General features: G+C 48.1%; 1 protein-coding gene across 1 annotated transcript in view; it reads right to left on the bottom strand.

The window, feature by feature from the left end:
* LOC140359284 (thrombospondin-type laminin G domain and EAR repeat-containing protein-like) overlaps positions 1 to 23,299 on the bottom strand; it is a 146,310-nt gene that overhangs the window by 79,075 nt on the left and 43,936 nt on the right. Inside the window, exons 3-7 of the mRNA XM_072444144.1 lie at positions 22,475 to 22,565; positions 10,462 to 10,606; positions 10,262 to 10,393; positions 8,059 to 8,176; positions 3,716 to 3,830 (exon numbers count right to left, since the gene is read on the bottom strand). Of these exons, the coding sequence (XP_072300245.1) occupies positions 3,716 to 3,830; positions 8,059 to 8,176; positions 10,262 to 10,393; positions 10,462 to 10,606; positions 22,475 to 22,565 (601 nt within the window). The remainder of the gene's footprint in view (positions 1 to 3,715; positions 3,831 to 8,058; positions 8,177 to 10,261; positions 10,394 to 10,461; positions 10,607 to 22,474; positions 22,566 to 23,299) is intronic.

Genomic DNA, 23,299 nt, shown 5'->3' with positions numbered 1-23,299 from the left:
ACGACCACATATGTCCACATTTACATCCACATACGTCCACATACACATCCACATACGTCCACATAAGTCCACATATACGTCCACATTTACATCCACATACGTCCACATATACATCCACATACGTCCACATACGTCCACATATACGTCCACATATACGTCCACATATACGTCCACATATACATCCACATATACGTCCACACATACGTCCACATATGCGTCCATATATACGTCCACATATACGTCCACATACGTCCACATATACGTCCACATATACATCCACATACGTCCACATATACATCCACATACGTCCACATATACATCCACATACGTCCACATATACGTCCACATATACATCCACATACGTCCACATATACATCCACATACGTCCACATTTACATCCAAATACGTCCACATATACGTCCACATATACGTCCACATATACATCCACATATGGCCACATATACATCCACATACGTCCACATATACGTCCACATATACGTCCACATATACACTCACATACGTCCACATATACGTCCACATACGTCCACATATACATCCACATACGTCCACATATACGTCCACATATACATCCACATACGTCCACTTACGTCCACATATACGTCCACATACGTCCACATATACATCCACATACGTCCACATATACATCCACATACGTCCACATATACGTCCACATACGTCCACATATACGTCCACATACGTCCACATATACGTCCACATATACATCCACATATACATCCACATATACATCCACATACGTCCACGTATACGTCCACATATACATCCACATACGTCCACATACGTCCACATACGTCCACAAATACGTCCACATACGTCCACATATACATCCACATATACATCCACATACGTCCACATATACGTCCACATACGTCCACATATACGTCCACATACGTCCACATATACATCCACATACGTCCACATATACGTTCACATATACATCCACACACGTCCACATATACGTCCACATATACATCCACATACGTCCACATATACGTCCACATATACATCCACATACGTCCACATATACGTCCACATATACATCCACATACGTCCACATATACATCCACATACGTCCACATACGTCCACATATACGTCCACATATACGTCCACATATACATCCACATATGTCCACATATACATCCACATACGTCCACATATACGTCCACATATGTCCACATTTACATCCACATACGTCCACATATACATCCACATACATCCACATACGTCCACATACACATCCACATACGTCCACATATACGTCCACATATATCCACTTATACATCCACATATATGTCCACATATACGTCCACATATACGTCCACATACGTCCACATACGTCCACATATACGTCCACATATACATCCACATACGTCCACATATACGTCCACATACGTCCACATATACGTCCACATATACATCCACATACGTCCACATATACGTCCACATATACATCCACATACGTCCACATATACATCCACATACGTCCACATATACGTCCACATACGTCCACATATACGTCCACATACTTCCACATATACAGCCACATACGTCCACATATACGTTCACATATACATCCACATACGTCCACATATACATCCACATACGTCCACATATACGTCCACATATACGTCCACATACGTCCACATACGTCCACATATACGTCCACATATACATCCACATACGTCCACATATACGTCCACATACGTCCACATATACGTCCACATATACATCCACATACGTCCACATATACGTCCACATATACATCCACATACGTCCACATATACATCCACATACGTCCACATATACGTCCACATACGTCCACATATACGTCCACATACTTCCACATATACATCCACATACGTCCACATATACGTTCACATATACATCCACATACGTCCACATATACATCCACATACGTCCACATATACGTCCACATATACATCCACATACGTCCACATATACGTCCACATACGTCCACATATACGTCCACATATACGTCCACATAAGTCCACATATACATCCACATACATCCACATATTCATCCACATACGTCCACATATAAGTCCACATACGTCCACATATACGTCCACATATACATCCACATATGTCCACATATACATCCACATACGTCCACATATACGTCCACATATACGTCTACATATGTCCACATTTACATCCACATACGTCCACATATACGTCCACATACGTCCACATATACGTCCACATATACATCCACATATGTCCACATATACATCCACATACGTCCACATATACGTCCACATATACATCCACATACGTCCACATATACATCCACATATACATCCACATACGTCCACATATACATCCACATACGTCCACATATATGTCCACATAAGTCCACATATACGTCCACATATACATCCACATACGTCCACATATACATCCACATACGTCCACATATACGTCCACATATACATCCACATACGTCCACATATACATCCACATACGTCCACATTTACATCCACATACGTTCACATATACGTCCACATATACATCCACATATGTCCACATATACATCCACATACGTCCACATATACGTCCACATATACACTCACATACGTTCACATATACGTCCACATATACATCCACATATACGTCCACATATACTTCCACATATACGTCCACATATACGTCCACATATACTTCCACATATACGTCCACATATACGTCCACATATACGTCCACATATACGTCCACATATACATCCACATATACGTCCACATATACGTCCACATATACGTCCACATATACGTCCACATATACATCCACATACGTCCACATATACATCCACATACGTCCACATATACATCCACATACGTCCACATATACGTCCACATATACATCCACATATACATCCACATACGTCCACATATACGTCCACATATACATCCACATACATCCACATATACATCCACATACGTCCACATACGTCCACATATACATCCACATATAAATCCACATATACGTCCACATACATCCAAATATACGTCCACATACGTTCACATTTATGTTAAATCTGTGTATGATTTGTTCAAATTATTTTCAATTTTAAAAAGAAAAAGGAAAATGTTAATTTGTCGTTTTGTTAAATAAAATACCTGTTCTGCTGTAACGCTGGAATCTCCCCAAATAAACATGATCTTCTCTTTTCTTAAAACAAATCAGGATAAAACTGTTTGATTTTCTTTTTTTAAATTAAAAAACAAATACAACTTCCGAGCTTGGTTTCTTTATTTAAAGACAGTGGGACCGAGCTTGACCCAAATGACTGGACCAAAGTCTCTGCACTTCCTACACCAGGGGCCCCTCTGTCCTGGGTCAGAGGGGCCCCTCTGACCCAGGACAGAGGGGCCCCTCTGTCCTGTGTGGAAATATTTTCTATTTTGAAATAAAATCATTGAACAATCATATTAATATTCATTCTTCTCTACTTTCATTGCCTGGATAGGAGGCCACAACAAACTCCTCCCACAGGAGGTGCCACAGTTACAAACACTATCAGCGGATATGGACTATTCAGAAAAGGTAACACAAATATTATTTATAGTGTGAAAACATGTCATAAATACTGTGGATGAAGCAGGCATGGTTGTAAGAGGGCAGAGGTGCATTCTGGGACTTGTAGTAGGACTGTACCTTGGCGCTGATGGTGAAGTGCTTCCAGGCGCGGGCCTCGTGGGTGCTGATGTTCTGGTACTTTTGAAAAGAGCCCAGAATCCACTTATAGATGCCAGAACCGGAGCGAGAGTCTCTGACAGACACACAGCAGCTGTCAGTCAAACTCATCACCTGACCGACACTTACATATGGATCTCTACTGTATATGTTCTCAATCATTCATAATTAAACCTCTTAAAACTCCTCTGAATTTAAATGATATTTATCATATATTTTCAGTAGTCTTACGGTGTTACCTGTCATGTGTCACCTGTCATGGGGTGTTACCTGTCATGTGTCACCTGTCATGGGGTGTTACCTGTCATGTGTCACCTGTCATGGGGTGTTACCTGTCATGTGTCACCTGTCATGGGGTGTTATCTGTCATGTGTCACCTGTCATGGGGTGTTACCTGTCATGTGTCACCTGTCATGGGGTGTTACCTGTCATGTGTCACCTGTCATGGGGTGTTACCTGTCATGTGTCACCTGTCATGGGGTGTTACCTGTCATGTGTCACCTGTCATGGGGTGTTACCTGTCATGTGTCACCTGTCATGGGGTGTTACCTGTCATGTGTCACCTGTCATGGGGTGTTACCTGTCATGTGTCACCTGTCATGGGGTGTTACCTGTCATGTGTCACCTGTCATGGGGTGTTACCTGTCATGTGTCACCTGTCATGGGGTGTTACCTGTCATGTGTCACCTGTCATGGGGTGTTACCTGTCATGTGTCACCTGTCATGGGGTGTTACCTGTCATGTGTCACCTGTCATGGGGTGTTACCTGTCATGTGTCACCTGTCATGGGGTGTTACCTGTCATGTGTCACCTGTCATGGGGTGTTACCTGTCATGTGTCACCTGTCATGGGGTGTTACCTGTCATGTGTCACCTGTCATGGGGTGTTACCTGTCATGTGTCACCTGTCATGGGGTGTTAAATAAATAATACATGGTAAATGGTCACATTTATATAGCACTTTTACATCCCTTCACACACACAATCACACACCAGTGTTGACACTGGGGTCGAGTAGGGTTAAGTGTCTTGCCCAAGGACACTAGAGCAGTATCACCTGAGGCAGCAGCGATCATGGATCTGACCGCTTGATCAGGAGAGAGATCAGAAGACCATCACCATCGGATTAGAAGACGAGCACTCTACCACTGAGCTACTCCGCCGAGCTACTGCAGTGTTACATATACTGCAGTGCTACATATACTGCAGTGCTACATATACTGCAGTGTTACATATACTGCAGTGTTACATATACTGCAGTGTTACATATACTGCAGTGTTACATATACTGCAGTGCTACATATACTGCAGTGCTACATATACTGCAGTGCTACATATACTGCAGTGCTACATATACTGCAGTGCTACATATACTGCAGTGCTACATATACTGCAGTGTTACATATACTGCAGTGTTACATATACTGCAGTGCTACATATACTGCAGTGCTACATATACTGCAGTGTAACATATACTGCAGTGCTACATATACTGCAGTGCTACATATACTGCAGTGTTACATATACTGCAGTGCTACATATACTGCAGTGCTACATATACTGCAGTGTAACATATACTGCAGTGCTACATATACTGCAGTGCTACATATACTGCAGTGTTACATATACTGCAGTGCTACATATACTGCAGTGTTACATATACTGCAGTGCTACATATACTGCAGTGCTACATATACTGCAGTGTTACATATACTGCAGTGTTACATATACTGCAGTGCTACATATACTGCAGTGCTACATATACTGCAGTGCTACATATACTGCAGTGCTACATATACTGCAGTGCTACATATACTGCAGTGTTACATATACTGCAGTGTTACATATACTGCAGTGCTACATATACTGCAGTGCTACATATACTGCAGTGTAACATATACTGCAGTGCTACATATACTGCAGTGCTACATATACTGCAGTGTTACATATACTGCAGTGCTACATATACTGCGGTGCTATATATACTGCAGTGTTACATATACTGCAGTGCTACATATACTGCAGTGCTACATATACTGCAGTGCTACATATACTGCAGTGTTACATATACTGCAGTGTTACATATACTGCAGTGCTACATATACTGCAGTGCTACATATACTGCAGTGCTACATATACTGCAGTGTTACATATACTGCAGTGTTACATATACTGCTGTGTTACATATACTGCAGTGCTACATATACTGCAGTGCTACATATACTGCAGTGTTACATATACTGCGGTGCTACATATACTGCGGTGCTACATATACTGCGGTGCTACATATACTGCGGTGCTACATATACTGCGGTGCTACATATACTGCGGTGTTACATATACTGCGGTGCTACATATACTGCGGTGCTACATATACTGCGGTGCTACATATACTGCGGTGCTACATATACTGCAGTGTTACATATACTGCAGTGCTACATATACTGCGGTGTTACATATACTGCGGTGCTACATATACTGCGGTGCTACATATACTGCAGTGTTACATATACTGCAGTGCTACATATACTGCAGTGCTACATATACTGCAGTGTTACATATACTGCAGTGCTACATATACTGCAGTGCTACATATACTGCAGTGTTACATATACTGCAGTGCTACATATACTGCAGTGTTACATATACTGCGGTGCTACATATACTGCGGTGCTACATATACTGCAGTGCTACATATACTGCGGTGCTACATATACTGCAGTGTTACATATACTGCAGTGTTACATATACTGCAGTGTTACATATACTGCAGTGCTACATATATTGCAGTGCTACATATACTGCAGTGCTACATATACTGCAGTGCTACATATACTGCAGTGCTACATATACTGCAGTGCTACATATACTGCAGTGTTACATATACTGCAGTGTTACATATACTGCTGTGTTACATATACTGCAGTGTTACATATACTGCAGTGTTACATATACTGCAGTGTTACATATACTGCAGTGCTACATATACTGCAGTGTTACATATACTGCAGTGTTACATATACTGCTGTGTTACATATACTGCAGTGCTACATATACTGCAGTGCTACATATACTGCAGTGTTACATATACTGCGGTGCTACATATACTGCGGTGCTACATATACTGCGGTGCTACATATACTGCGGTGCTACATATACTGCGGTGCTACATATACTGCGGTGCTACATATACTGCGGTGCTACATATACTGCGGTGCTACATATACTGCGGTGCTACATATACTGCAGTGTTACATATACTGCAGTGCTACATATACTGCGGTGTTACATATACTGCGGTGCTACATATACTGCGGTGCTACATATACTGCAGTGTTACATATACTGCAGTGCTACATATACTGCAGTGCTACATATACTGCAGTGTTACATATACTGCAGTGCTACATATACTGCAGTGTTACATATACTGCAGTGCTACATATACTGCAGTGTTACATATACTGCAGTGCTACATATACTGCGGTGCTACATATATTGCAGTGCTACATATACTGCGGTGCTACATATACTGCAGTGTTACATATACTGCAGTGTTACATATACTGCTGTGTTACATATACTGCAGTGCTACATATACTGCAGTGCTACATATACTGCGGTGCTACATATACTGCGGTGCTACATATACTGCGGTGCTACATATACTGCGGTGCTACATATACTGCAGTGTTACATATACTGCAGTGCTACATATACTGCGGTGTTACATATACTGCGGTGCTACATATACTGCGGTGCTACATATACTGCAGTGTTACATATACTGCAGTGCTACATATACTGCGGTGCTACATATATTGCAGTGCTACATATACTGCGGTGCTACATATACTGCAGTGTTACATATACTGCAGTGTTACATATACTGCTGTGTTACATATACTGCAGTGCTACATATACTGCAGTGCTACATATACTGCGGTGCTACATATACTGCGGTGCTACATATACTGCGGTGCTACATATACTGCGGTGCTACATATACTGCAGTGTTACATATACTGCAGTGCTACATATACTGCGGTGTTACATATACTGCGGTGCTACATATACTGCGGTGCTACATATACTGCAGTGTTACATATACTGCAGTGTTACATATACTGCAGTGCTACATATACTGCAGTGTTACATATACTGCAGTGTTACATATACTGCAGTGCTACATATACTGCAGTGTTACATATACTGCAGTGTTACATATACTGCAGTGTTACATATACTGCGGTGTTAAGTGGCCCATGGTGTTACATATCCTCTGGTATCTCTTTCTGGTGTTACCTGTTTGCAGTGGCCAGGAAAAGCCCCTCATTGGGGATAGTGAAGACCTCCACATCAAAGGTCTCCGAGTTGGTGTATAGATCCTGGTAGTTCTCCACATAGTCCAGGCGCTGTTTACCTGAAGTATACCACAATGAGCTGTTAAAACTGACCTCAGTGGGTTAAGGAGACTTCCTGTACACTTGCTCCCTCCGCCCCAGAAATTAGCTTTTAAAATATAGTTTGACCCACATAATCCCAGAAAAGTGGACACGCAAAACACAAGCCCCATAAAACTACGTGACCAAGACAAACAAAGCTGCCGACCCACAGCCACATAAAAAATGGTCAGCACTAGCTCATAGACGGAATCCAACATGGCGGCCCTCCAGGGTTAAAGGAGACCTCCAGTACAAAGACAAGCGCGTCTTCGTTGCGATATTCCATACAAGGTTCATCAACAACGGCAAAGGTTCCTCCACATCTGTGAAGAGCTCAGGAGGAGAAAACTGAAACATGAGTTCTCTTTCCCCGCAACTATTCTGTGACTTTTGAAGGTAAAAAACACATGCTCAGAACACCGGGAGAAGCAGAGGTGCTCCTCAGAACACCAGGAGAAGCAGAGGTGCTCCTCAGAACCACCAGTGTGGGGCATGTGAGTTCAGGTTGTGGTCACATGATGATACATTTCTGTTCAATTGAAGAGACTGATTAGAGAGATATATTGTTTTTTGACATCAGACTTTATGGCTGTCTGCTTTTGTGCATAAACTCAGTGTCTAGTCACATCTACTCATCAGAGTGTCAGATGTCCTCAAAATAAAACACCAAAAATCTAATTTCTTAATTCACCCAGGAGAGACAAAGAGACCACGAGAATGGACTGTTTAGCGAGCTTAATTCGTGAGTTATTTGGCGCTCAGACCCCGGCGGAAGACGTTGCAATCATGGGCACTCCATGATCTATTTGTATTAGACGTGTCCCCCCGGAGCCTGGAGACTGGTGGTGGTAGATGTGGAGAGGAGGTAGAGGATGAGGGGAATGCAGAGGAGGAGCTGGGGAGGTGGTGGGTCGCAGTACGGTTTGAGCGGCCGAGCCATCAGCCTGAGCGCTTAAATGCCACCGCCTGGTGCTGATTGGGAGCAGGGAGGAGTCACTGGGAGCGTTGATTGGGGATGAGGAGCGGGGGCCATGGTTCAGACGCCCCCTGACCTTTCACCCTACTTCTTTGGCCAGGAAAAACTGCATAACCTCTTTGGGATAAGCGCAGAAACCTGGGAGAGTCCATGGTGAAGTGAGGGATCTGACTCTCACAGACGGACAGGCCACGCCCAGGCCACGCCCGCTTGAGTGCGATGATGGCGCTGGGGAGCAGGGTCCTTCCATGGTGGCCTTGATGTAGGAAGGAGTTAGGTCTTCCAGGCTGAATTTACGCAGGCTTCATTTGTATTTCTATATTTTCATCAATGCAACAAAACATAATCATTAACATTGTAATGGAAGTTAAACTTAAAGCACTAAATATGGTATATCAGAGTCACGTGGTACGTCTCTCTCCTCGTCACTCTTTTCATTTTATTGCTGCTCCAGACAGATTAGTTTTTTGTTTTTTTGGTTCGATATAGCTCTTTGAACATTTAGGTTGCCGACCCGTGGCCCAGGCGATGTCTACAGTGATGGAAGGGAGCGCTACTCCAGCACCGGATATAAGCTTCTATTCCATGTTGTCCCCATCTTCACCCTCCGGGACCTCCACTAGTCTGAGATTATTTCTGTGGGACCTGAAATTTAAATCCACCTGGAGTTTAACCACCTTGGCTTTCAGCTCTCGTAACTCATCCACAAAGTCCAAGATGAGCTGCTCCTCCTCCCGCTTTTAGCTTTTAGCTTCAATTCTGGCGAATCTGGGTTCGGTGTTTCCTCTTCTGACCTCAGATCTCACCGACGCCACGTCACGCTGCATTTCACCCAACATAGGGGCCATCTGTTGTAAAGTTATGTCCGCTACCCTATCCGTCCTGTGTGGTCCCGGGTGGTCCTCACTGGAGATGGGACTTGACTGTGTGGTGGCAGGCAGCCCCTCAGGAGCCTCGTTAGCACATTAGAATCATTAGCTTTTGGGGAAGTCGGTTTTCTGGTGCAACTTGTTTGCACCAGACCCGGAAGTCTACATAAACATATTATTTAACAATGTATGGATTAAAAAGTATGTGAAAGTCTTACTGTGCAGCAATGGACTCCAGAGGTTCCCATCACACAGGGAAAGTGCTTTGAGGGCAGTGTTGAACCAGAGCTGCCCCTGCTCCAGACTTGTACAGACAGGTGTAGGTCCCCCCGTCACCTGTACCTCAGCCTCTGAAACCACAACAGGGAGTCTCAGAACAGGTCTCAAACAGGTCCGAGGAGAGTGCGGAGGTACTCACCGTAGGGGTAGGCCTCCCCCTGCATTTGCACTGGACCCTTTAGTGCTGTGGGGACAGACAGCACTGACACAGATGGCTCAGAAGAGGGGCACAGTCTGAGAGAGGCGTCTGATCCAGGGAGCAGGACAAGCTGTCGGAGCAGACCCTGGACACACCCATCGGCAAACCATGTGACATGCATGTACCATACCGTTGTTTGACTGGAGGACTTCAATGCACATGTGAGAAATGACAGTGACACCTGGAGAGAGGTGATCAGGAGGAACAGCCTCCCAGATCCAAACCCAAGTCGTTTTTTTAAATGTATTTGGACTTCTGCTAGTTACAGTTTTTCCATATCAAACACCATGTTCGAGCACCAGAGCTGGGTTAGAATATCCTCTGCTGGTGAGATGGAGACCAGAAAGACTCAACAGGTACAAGCGTATTTTCAGGTTCTGTGGGGTATAACATGTGGAAGCCCATTCCAGGCTGAGGTTGGGGACATTGGGCTTCATGCATTTAAAACATCACTTAAATCCAGATTAACAACATTACGCCTAATTCACCAACATCCAGCTACAAACACCAGGTCACTAATTTAAATGTGCATTTACATCAATGTAACATCATATGTATGTACGGGTGGATTATATGTATGTACGGGTGGATTATATGTATGTACAGGTGGATCATATGTATGTACAGGTGGATTATATGTATGTACGGGTGGATTATATGTATGTACAGGTGGATTATATGTATGTACAGGTGGATCATATGTATGTACAGGTGGATTATATGTATGTACGGGTGGATCATATGTATGTACAGGTGGATTATATGTATGTACAGGTGGATCATATGTATGTACAGGTGGATTATATGTATGTACGGGTGGATTATATGTATGTACAGGTGGATCATATGTATGTACAGGTGGATCATATGTATGTACAGGTGGATTATATGTATGTACAGGTGGATCATATGTATGTACAGGTGGATTATATGTATGTACAGGTGGATCATATGTATGTACAGGTGGATTATATGTATGTACAGGTGGATCATATGTATGTACAGGTGGATTATATGTATGTACGGGTGGATTATATGTATGTACAGGTGGATTATATGTATGTACAGGTGGATCATATGTATGTACAGGTGGATCATATGTATGTACAGGTGGATCATATGTATGTACAGGTGGATCATATGTATGTACAGGTGGATTATATGTATGTACAGGTGGATCATATGTATGTACAGGTGGATCATATGTATGTACAGGTGGATCATATGTATGTACGGGTGGATTATATGTATGTACGGGTGGATCATATGTATGTACAGGTGGATCATATGTATGTACAGGTGGATTCTATGTATGTACAGGTGGATCATATGTATGTACAGGTGGATCATATGTATGTACAGGTGGATTATATGTATGTACAGGTGGATCATATGTATGTACAGGTGGATTATATGTATGTACGGGTGGATTATATGTATGTACAGGTGGATTATATGTATGTACGGGTGGATCATATGTATGTACAGGTGGATTATATGTATGTACAGGTGGATTATATGTATGTACAGGTGGATCATATGTATGTACGGGTGGATCATATGTATGTACGGGTGGATCATATGTATGTACGGGTGGATCATATGTATGTACAGGTGGATCATATGTATGTACAGGTGGATTATATGTATGTACAGGTGGATCATATGTATGTACAGGTGGATTATATGTATGTACAGGTGGATTATATGTATGTACGGGTGGATCATATGTATGTACAGGTGGATTATATGTATGTACAGGTGGATTATATGTATGTACAGGTGGATCATATGTATGTACGGGTGGATCATATGTATGTACGGGTGGATCATATGTATGTACGGGTGGATCATATGTATGTACGGGTGGATTATATGTATGTACGGGTGGATCATATGTATGTACGGGTGGATCATATGTATGTACGGGTGGATCATATGTATGTACAGGTGGATCATATGTATGTACAGGTGGATCATATGTATGTACGGGTGGATTATATGTATGTACAGGTGGATCATATGTATGTACGGGTGGATTATATGTATGTACGGGTGGATTATATGTATGTACGGGTGGATTATATGTATGTACGGGTGGATTATATGTATGTACGGGTGGATTATATGTATGTACGGGTGGATTATATGTATGTACGGGTGGATTATATGTATGTACAGGTGGATCATATGTATGTACAGGTGGATCATATGTATGTACAGGTGGATCATATGTATGTACAGGTGGATCATATGTATGTACAGGTGGATTATATGTATGTACAGGTGGATTATATGTATGTACAGGTGGATCATATGTATGTACAGGTGGATTATATGTATGTACGGGTGGATCATATGTATGTACAGGTGGATCATATGTATGTACGGGTGGATTATATGTATGTACGGGTGGATTATATGTATGTACAGGTGGATCATATGTATGTACAGGTGGATTATATGTATGTACGGGTGGATTATATGTATGTACAGGTGGATCATATGTATGTACAGGTGGATTATATGTATGTACAGGGTGGATTATATGTATGTACGGGTGGATCATATGTATGTACAGGTGGATTATATGTATGTACAGGTGGATTATATGTATGTACAGGTGGATCATATGTATGTACGGGTGGATCATATGTATGTACGGGTGGATCATATGTATGTACGGGTGGATTATATGTATGTACAGGTGGATCATATGTATGTACGGGTGGATCATATGTATGTACGGGTGGATCATATGTATGTACAGGTGGATCATATGTATGTACAGGTGGATCATATGTATGTACGGGTGGATTATATGTATGTACGGGTGGATTATATGTATGTACAGGTGGATTATATGTATGTACAGGTGGATTATATGTATGTACAGGTGGATCATATGTATGTACAGGTGGATTATATGTATGTACAGGTGGATTATATGTATGTACAGGTGGATCATATGTATGTACAGGTGGATTATATGTATGTACAGGTGGATTATATGTATGTACAGGTGGATCATATGTATGTACAGGTGGATCATATGTGTGCCTGCTGGTGGGTTATGTGTGTGTTTGGCAGGGTCATGCGTTTGTGCGAGCAGGCCATGTGTGTGTGTGTGTGTGTGGGAGGATCATATGTGTGGGAGGATCATGTGTGTGGGAGGATCATATGTGTGGGAGGATCATATGTGTGGGAGGATCATATGTGTGGGAGGATCATATGTGTGGGAGGATCATATGTGTGGGAGGATCATATGTGTGGGAGGATCATATGTGTGGGAGGATCATATGTGTGGGAGGATCATGTGTGTGGGAGGATCATATGTGTGGGAGGATCATATGTGTGGGAGGATCATGTGTGTGGGAGGATCATATGTGTGGGAGGATCATATGTGTGGGCGGATCATGTGTGTGGGAGGATCATGCGTGTGGGAGGATCATATGTGTGGGCGGATCATGTGTGTGGGAGGATCATGTGTGTGGGAGGATCATATGTGTGGGAGGATCATATGTGTGGGAGGATCATGTGTGTGGGAGGATCATATGTGTGGGAGGATCATATGTGTGGGCGGATCATGTGTGTGGGAGGATCATGCGTGTGGGAGGATCATATGTGTGGGCGGATCATGTGTGTGGGAGGATCATGTGTGTGGGAGGATCATATGTGTGGGAGGATCATATGTGTGGGCGGATCATGTGTGTGGGAGGATCATGTGTGTGGGAGGATCATATGTGTGGGAGGATCATATGTGTATGGGGGAGTCGTATGTGCAGAGGGTGTGTGTGTGTGTGTGTGTGTGTGTGTGTGTGTGTGTGTGTGTGTGTGTGTGTGTGGTGCAGGTCAAGTGTTTTCCCGATGGGCCAGTGCACTTTTGGGCCGGTCACCGTCAGACTTAAGCAACACAATCCAGAGTCCAGATATCACACTTCAACTGCCCACAGACATGGCCCGGCCCACAGACACAGACACGGCCCGGCCCACAGACACAGACACGGCCCGGCCCACAGACATGGCCCAGGTAAAGGAACACAAATCCTCAAAAGTGAGACATTCTAATGCAAGTCTGGGAAGAAGTGTTCAGGAGTCACTTTAGACCACTTTAGACCACTTTAGACCACTTTAGACCACTGCTGTACCACGTCCAGGGGCGGTTCTATTTTGTTAAGCTTTTGTTGCCTGTCGGCTTTATTAGACAGAAAGTGTGAGGCAGAGGAGAGAGAAGGGAGGACACGCAGCAAACTGTCAAAGATTCAAACTCCCAACAGTGCGGCCGTGATACACTGGACCACTGGGCAGCACCAGGGGTGTTTCTAATAAGCAGACTATGGGGGCACAAACAGGAGGCCCATATGGAAACTTATTTTATGTATTCATTACATTTAAATAATTACATTTGGATTTGTAAAACAATTAAAAATCAATAGTTCCTCTAACAGTAAAATAGTTCTAGTATTGGTTGTTCGTATTCACACTATTTTAGCTTCATTTTCTACCGCTTGTTCTCTTTCGGGGTCTGGACTGGAGCCTATCCCAGTGACTTTGGGCCTTAGGCGGGGTACAACCTGGACAGTGGCCAACTCTTCGCAGGGTATCAATCAATCAATCAATCAATCAATCAATCAACCTTCATTTATAGAGCCCTTTACAACACTTAAAGTGACCAAAGCGCTTCACAATAAAATCAAGACAATAAAAAATACAGAACTAAATAAAATAAAAAACTGTACAAAATAAACATTGTTAAACAGTGTTAAAAGTCAGTCTGAATAAATACGTTTTTAACCTAGATTTAAAAAGGTTCAAATCTGTGATCTGAATTTCAGTGGTGTCAATTTAATTAGATTAACTTTTAATTCATCAAAGCAACTCAGGATGCTCAGGATGCCACACGCTCTTATGTCATGAGCCAAAGGACGAGAATACAGACACAAGTGATACAAGTGCCATGAGTGTTCCTCTGCAGGGTGAGACAGGAGTGAGACAGGAGTGAGACAGGAGTGAGACAGGGGTGAGACAGGAGTGAGACAGGAGTGAGACAGGGGTGAGACAGGAGTGAGACAGGGGTGAGACAGGAGTGAGACAGGGGTGAGACAGGAGTAAGACAGGGGTGAGGCAGGAGTGAGACAGGAGTGAGACAGGAGTGAGACAGGAGTGAGACAGGGGTGAGACGGGAGTGAGACAGGAGTGAGACAGGAGTGAGACAGGAGTGAGACAGGGGTGAGACAGGGGTGAGACAGGAGTGAGACAGGAGTGAGGCAGGAGTGAGACAGGAGTGAGACAGGAGTGAGACAGGAGTGAGACAGGAGTGAGGCAGGAGTGAGACAGGAGTGAGACAGGAGTGAGACAGGGGTGAGGCAGGGGTGAGACAGGGGTGAGACAGGGGTGAGACAGGAGTGAGACAGGGGTGAGACAGGGGTGAGAAAGGAGTGAGACAGGAGTGAGACAGGGGTGAGACAGGAGTGAGACAGGAGTGAGACAGGAGTGAGACAGGAGTGAGACAGGGGTGAGACAGGAGTGAGACAGGGGTGAGACAGGAGTGAGACAGGAGTGAGACAGGGGTGAGACAGGGGTGAGACAGGGGTGAGACAGGAGTGAGACAGGGGTGAGACAGGGGTGAGACAGGAGTGAGACAGGGGTGAGACAGGAGTGAGGCAGGAGTGAGACAGGAGTGAGACAGGAGTGAGACAGGGGTGAGGCAGGAGTGAGACAGGGGTGAGACAGGGGTGAGACAGGAGTGAGACAGGAGTGAGACAGGAGTGAGACAGGAGTGAGACAGGGGTGAGACAGGGGTGAGGAGGAGTGAGAAAGGAGTGAGGCAGGAGTGAGACAGGAGTGAGACAGGAGTGAGACAGGAGTGAGACAGGAGTGAGACAGGGGTGAGACAGGGGTGAGGAGGAGTGAGACAGGAGTGAGACAGGAGTGAGACAGGAGTGAGACAGGGGTGAGGCAGGAGTGAGGCAGGAGTGAGACAGGGGTGAGGCAGGGGTGAGACAGGGGTGAGACAGGGGTGAGACAGGAGTGAGACAGGGGTGAGACAGGGGTGAGAAAGGAGTGAGACAGGAGTGAGACAGGGGTGAGACAGGAGTGAGACAGGAGTGAGACAGGAGTGAGACAGGAGTGAGACAGGGGTGAGACAGGGGTGAGACAGGGGTGAGACAGGAGTGAGACAGGGGTGAGACAGGGGTGAGACAGGAGTGAGACAGGGGTGAGACAGGAGTGAGGCAGGAGTGAGACAGGAGTGAGACAGGAGTGAGACAGGGGTGAGGCAGGAGTGAGACAGGGGTGAGACAGGGGTGAGACAGGAGTGAGACAGGAGTGAGACAGGAGTGAGACAGGAGTGAGACAGGGGTGAGACAGGGGTGAGGAGGAGTGAGAAAGGAGTGAGGCAGGAGTGAGACAGGAGTGAGACAGGAGTGAGACAGGAGTGAGACAGGGGTGAGACAGGGGTGAGGAGGAGTGAGACAGGAGTGAGACAGGAGTGAGACAGGAGTGAGACAGGGGTGAGGCAGGAGTGAGGCAGGAGTGAGACAGGGGTGAGACAGGAGTGAGGCAGGAGTGAGGCAGGAGTGAGACAGGAGTGAGACAGGAGTGAGGCAGGAGTGAGACAGGAGTGAGGCAGGAGTGAGACAGGAGTGAGACAGGAGTGAGACAGGGGTGAGACAGGAGTGAGACAGGAGTGAGACAGGAGTGAGGCAGGGGTGAGGCAGGAGTGAGGCAGGAGTGAGACAGGAGTGAGACAGGAGTGAGACAGGAGTGAGACAGGGGTGAGGCAGGAGTGAGACAGGGGTGAGACAGGGGTGAGGCAGGAGTGAGACAGGAGTGAGACAGGAGTGAGACAGGGGTGAGGCAGGAGTGAGACAGGGGTGAGACAGGGGTGAGACAGGAGTGAGACAGGAGTGAGACAGGGGTGAGACAGGAGTGAGACAGGAGTGAGACAGGAGTGAGACAGGGGTGAGACAGGGGTGAGACAGGAGTGAGACAGGAGTGAGACAGGAGTGAGACGGAGTGAGACGGGGTGAGACGGGGTGAGACAGGAGTGAGACAGGAGTGAGGCAGGGGTGAGGCAGGGGTGAGACAGGAGTGAGACAGGAGTGAGACAGGGGTGAGACAGGAGTGAGACAGGAGTGAGACAGGAGTGAGACAGGGGTGAGACAGGAGTGAGACAGGGGTGAGACAGGGGTGAGGCAGGAGTGAGACAGGGGTGAGGCAGGAGTGAGACAGGGGTGAGACAGGGGTGAGACAGGAGTGAGACAGGGGTGAGGCAGGAGTGAGACAGGGTTGAGACAGGGGTGAGAAAGGAGTGAGACAGGAGTGAGACAGGAGTGAGACAGGGTTGAGACAGGGGTGAGAAAGGAGTGAGACAGGAGTGAGACAGGAGTGAGACAGGAGTGAGACAGGGTTGAGACAGGGGTGAGAAAGGAGTGAGACAGGAGTGAGACAGGAGTGAGACAGGGGTGAGACAGGAGTGAGACAGGGGTGAGACAGGGGTGAGACAGGAGTGAGACAGGGGTGAGACAGGAGTGAGACAGGAGTGAGACAGGGGTGAGACAGGAGTGAGGCAGGAGTGAGACAGGGGTGAGACAGGGGTGAGACAGGAGTGAGACAGGGGTGAGACAGGAGTGAGACAGGAGTGAGACAGGGGTGAGACAGGAGTGAGACAGGGGTGAGGCAGGAGTGAGACAGGAGTGAGACAGGAGTGAGGCAGGGGTGAGACAGGAGTGAGACAGGGGTGAGACAGGGGTGAGACAGGAGTGAGACAGGAGTGAGACAGGGGTGAGACAGGGGTGAGACAGGAGTGAGACAGGGGTGAGACAGGGGTGAGACAGGGGTGAGACAGGGGTGAGACAGGGGTGAGACAGGGGTGAGGAGGAGTGAGAAAGGAGTGACAGGAGTGAGGCAGGAGTGAGACAGGAGTGAGACAGGAGTGAGACAGGGGTGAGACAGGGGTGAGACAGGGGTGAGACAGGAGTGAGACAGGGGTGAGACAGGGGTGAGACAGGGGTGAGACAGGAGTGAGACAGGGGTGAGACAGGGGTGAGACAGGGGTGAGACAGGGGTGAGGCAGGAGTGAGACAGGGGTGAGACAGGGGTGAGACAGGAGTGAGACAGGAGTGAGACAGGAGTGAGACAGGGGTGAGGCAGGAGTGAGACAGGAGTTAGACAGGGGTGAGGCAGGAGTGAGACAGGAGTGAGACAGGGGTGAGGCAGGAGTGAGACAGGAGTTAGACAGGGGTGAGACAGGAGTGAGACAGGAGTGAGACAGGAGTGAGACAGGGGTGAGACAGGGGTGAGACAGGAGTGAGACAGGGGTGAGACAGGGGTGAGGCAGGAGTGAGACAGGAGTGAGACAGGGGTGAGACAGGAGTGAGGCAGGAGTGAGACAGGAGTGAGACAGGGGTGAGACAGGAGTGAGACAGGAGTGAGACAGGGGTGACGCAGGAGTGAGACAGGAGTTAGACAGGGGTGAGACAGGAGTGAGACAGGGGTGAGACAGGAGTGAGACAGGAGTGAGACAGGGGTGAGGCAGGAGTGAGACAGGAGTTAGACAGGGGTGAGACAGGAGTGAGGCAGGAGTGAGACAGGAGTGAGACAGGGGTGAGACAGGAGTGAGACAGGGGTGAGACAGGAGTGAGACAGGAGTGAGACAGGGGTGAGGCAGGAGTGAGACAGGATTGAGACAGGGGTGAGACAGGAGCGAGGCAGGAGTGAGACAGGAGTGAGACAGGGGTGAGACAGGAGTGAGACAGGAGTGAGACAGGGGTGAGACAGGAGTGAGACAGGGGTGAGACAGGAGTGAGACAGGGGTGAGGAGGAGTGAGACAGGAGTGAGACAGGAGTGAGACAGGAGTGAGACAGGAGTGAGACAGGAGTGAGACAGGAGTGAGACAGGAGTGAGACAGGGGTGAGGCAGGAGTGAGACAGGAGTGAGACAGGGGTGAGACAGGGGTGAGACAGGGGTGAGACAGGGGTGAGGAGGAGTGAGAAAGGAGTGACAGGAGTGAGGCAGGAGTGAGACAGGAGTGAGACAGGAGTGAGACAGGAGTGAGACAGGGGTGAGACAGGGGTGAGGAGGAGTGAGACAGGAGTGAGACAGGAGTGAGACAGGAGTGAGACAGGGGTGAGGCAGGAGTGAGACAGGGGTGAGACAGGGGTGAGGCAGGAGTGAGACAGGAGTGAGACAGGAGTGAGACAGGGGTGAGGCAGGAGTGAGACAGGGGTGAGACAGGGGTGAGACAGGAGTGAGACAGGAGTGAGACAGGAGTGAGACAGGGGTGAGACAGGAGTGAGACAGGAGTGAGACAGGAGTGAGACAGGGGTGAGGCAGGAGTGAGACAGGGGTGAGACAGGGTGAGACAGGAGTGAGACGTGAGTGAGACAGGAGTGAGACAGGAGTGAGACAGGGGTGAGACAGGGGTGAGACAGGAGTGAGACAGGAGTGAGACAGTAGTGAGACAGTAGTGAGACAGGAGTGAGACAGGAGTGAGACAGGAGTGAGACAGGAGTGAGACAGGAGTGAGAAAGGGGTGAGGCAGGAGTGAGACAGGGGTGAGACAGGGGTGAGACAGGAGTGAGACAGGGGTGAGGCAGGAGTGAGGCAGGGGTGAGACAGGGGTGAGACAGGAGTGAGGCAGGAGTGAGACAGGAGTGAGACAGGAGTGAGACAGGAGTGAGAAAGGGGTGAGACAGGGGTGAGACAGGAGTGAGACAGGAGTGAGACAGGGGTGAGGCAGGAGTGAGACAGGAGTGAGACAGGGGTGAGACAGGAGTGAGGCAGGAGTGAGACAGGAGTGAGACAGGGGTGAGACGGGAGTGAGACAGGGGTGAGACAGGAGTGAGACAGGAGTGAGACAGGAGTGAGACAGGGGTGAGACAGGAGTGAGACAGGGGTGAGACAGGAGTGAGACAGGAGTGAGACAGGAGTGAGACAGGAGTGAGACAGGAGTGAGACAGGAGTGAGACAGGGGTGAGGCAGGAGTGAGACAGGAGTGAGACAGGGGTGAGGCAGGAGTGAGGCAGGAGTGAGACAGGAGTGAGACAGGGGTGAGACAGGGGTGAGACAGGAGTGAGACAGGGGTGAGGCAGGAGTGAGACATGAGTGAGACAGGAGTGAGACAGGGGTGAGACAGGGGTGAGACAGGAGTGAGACAGGAGTGAGACAGGGGTGAGACAGGAGTGAGACAGGAGTGAGACAGGAGTGAGACAGGGGTGAGACAGGGGTGAGGCAGGAGTGAGACAGGAGTGAGACAGGGGTGAGACAGGAGTGAGGCAGGAGTGAGACAGGAGTGAGACAGGGGTGAGACAGGGGTGAGACAGGAGTGAGACAGGGGTGAGACAGGAGTGAGGCAGGAGTGAGACAGGAGTGAGACAGGAGTGAGACAGGGGTGAGACAGGGGTGAGGCAGGAGTGAGACAGGAGTGAGACAGGGGTGAGACAGGAGTGAGGCAGGAGTGAGACAGGAGTGAGACAGGAGTGAGACAGGGGTGAGACAGGAGTGAGACAGGGGTGAGACAGGAGTGAGGCAGGAGTGAGACAGGAGTGAGACAGGAGTGAGACAGGGGTGAGACAGGAGTGAGACAGGGGTGAGACAGGAGTGAGACAGGGGTGAGACAGGAGTGAGACAGGAGTGAGACAGGGGTGAGGCAGGAGTGAGACAGGAGTGAGACAGGGGTGAGACAGGAGCGAGGCAGGAGTGAGACAGGAGTGAGACAGGGGTGAGACAGGAGTGAGACAGGAGTGAGACAGGGGTGAGACAGGAGTGAGACAGGGGTGAGACAGGAGTGAGACAGGAGTGAGACAGGGGTGAGGCTGGAGTGAGACAGGAGTGAGACAGGGGTTAGACAGGAGTGAGACAGGAGTGAGACAGGGGTGAGACAGGAGTGAGGCAGGAGTGAGACAGGAGTGAGACAGGGGTGAGACAGGAGTGAGGCAGGAGTGAGACAGGAGTGAGACAGGAGTGAGACAGGAGTGAGACAGGGGTGAGACAGGAGTGAGACAGGAGTGAGACAGGAGTGAGACAGGGGTGAGACAGGAGTGAGACAGGAGTGAGACAGGGGTGAGACAGGAGTGAGACAGGGGTGAGACAGGAGTGAGACAGGGGTGAGACAGGAGTGAGACAGGGGTGAGACAGGGGTGAGACAGGGGTGAGACAGGAGTGAGACAGGAGTGAGACAGGGGTGAGGCAGGAGTGAGGCAGGAGTGAGACAGGAGTGAGACAGGAGTGAGACAGGAGTGAGACAGGAGTGAGGCAGGAGTGAGACAGGAGTGAGACAGGAGTGAGGCAGGAGTGAGACAGGAGTGAGACAGGGGTGAGACAGGGGTGAGACAGGAGTGAGACAGGAGTGAGGCAGGGGTGAGACAGGGGTGAGACAGGGGTGAGACAGGAGTGAGACAGGAGTGAGACAGGAGTGAGACAGGGGTGAGACAGGAGTGAGACAGGGGTGAGACAGGAGTGAGACAGGAGTGAGACAGGAGTGAGACAGGGGTGAGACAGGAGTGAGACAGGAGTGAGACAGGAGTGAGACAGGGGTGAGGCAGGAGTGAGACAGGGGTGAGACAGGGGTGAGACAGGGGTGAGACAGGAGTGAGACAGGGGTGAGACAGGAGTGAGACATGAGTGAGACAGGGGTGAGGCAGGGGTGAGACAGGAGTGATACAGTAGTGAGACAGGAGTGAGACAGGAGTGAGATAGGGGTGAGACAGGAGTGAGACAGGGGTGAGACAGGAGTGAGACAGGAGTGAGACAGGGGTGAGACAGGAGACAGACAGGAGTGAGACAGGAGTGAGACAGGGGTGAGACAGGGGTGAGACAGGAGTGAGACAGGGGTGAGACAGGGGTGAGACAGGAGTGAGACAGGGGTGAGACAGGGGTGTTGATCTTGCAGAATGTGTCTTCATTTTGCAAAGACACAATGGTTGGAGATTGTGGTGAAATAGAACTTACAGAGAAGAGTCCCCTCCGCGGGGCCCCGCGGCCCACATAGAAGTGGGCTCCTCTGGTGGTCAGGGTGCTGGGGAAGGGCCGACTCTGGCTTCTGAACACACATGGACGCACACAGTAAAGGCTCCTCCCCTCTCATCATGGACGCACACAGTAAAGGCTCCTCCCCCTCTCATCATGGACGCACACAGTAAAGGCTCCTCCCCCTCTCATCATGGACGCACACAGTAAAGGCTCCTCCCCCTCTCATCATGGACGCACACAGTAAAGGCTCCTCCCCCTCTCATCATGGACGCACACAGTAAAGGCTCCTCCCCTCTCATCATGGACGCACACAGTAAAGGCTCCTCCCCCTCTCATCATGGACGCACACAGTAAAGGCTCCTCCCCCTCTCATCATGGACGCACACAGTAAAGGCTCCTCCCCCTCTCATCATGGACGCACACAGTAAAGGCTCCTCCCCCTCTCATCATGGACGCACACAGTAAAGGCTCCTCCCCCTCTCATCATGGACGCACACAGTAAAGGCTCCTCCCCCTCTCATCATGGACGCACACAGTAAAGGCTCCTCCCCCTCTCATCATGGACGCACACAGTAAAGGCTCCTCCCCCTCTCATCATGGACGCACACAGTAAAGGCTCCTCCCCCTCTCATCATGGACGCACACAGTAAAGGCTCCTCCCCCTCTCATCATGGACGCACACAGTAAAGGCTCCTCCCCTCTCATCATGGACGCACACAGTAAAGGCTCCTCCCCTCTCATCATGGACGCACACAGTAAAGGCTCCTCCCCCTCTCATCATGGACGCACACAGTAAAGGCTCCT

This window comes from Eucyclogobius newberryi, unplaced genomic scaffold (genome assembly GCF_026437365.1).
Source record: "Eucyclogobius newberryi isolate DKJ021-1_F unplaced genomic scaffold, fEucNew1.0.hap1 SCAF_14, whole genome shotgun sequence".
Lineage (NCBI taxonomy): Eukaryota > Metazoa > Chordata > Actinopteri > Gobiiformes > Gobiidae > Eucyclogobius > Eucyclogobius newberryi.
This window is presented reverse-complemented; position numbering and strand designations above follow the sequence as displayed.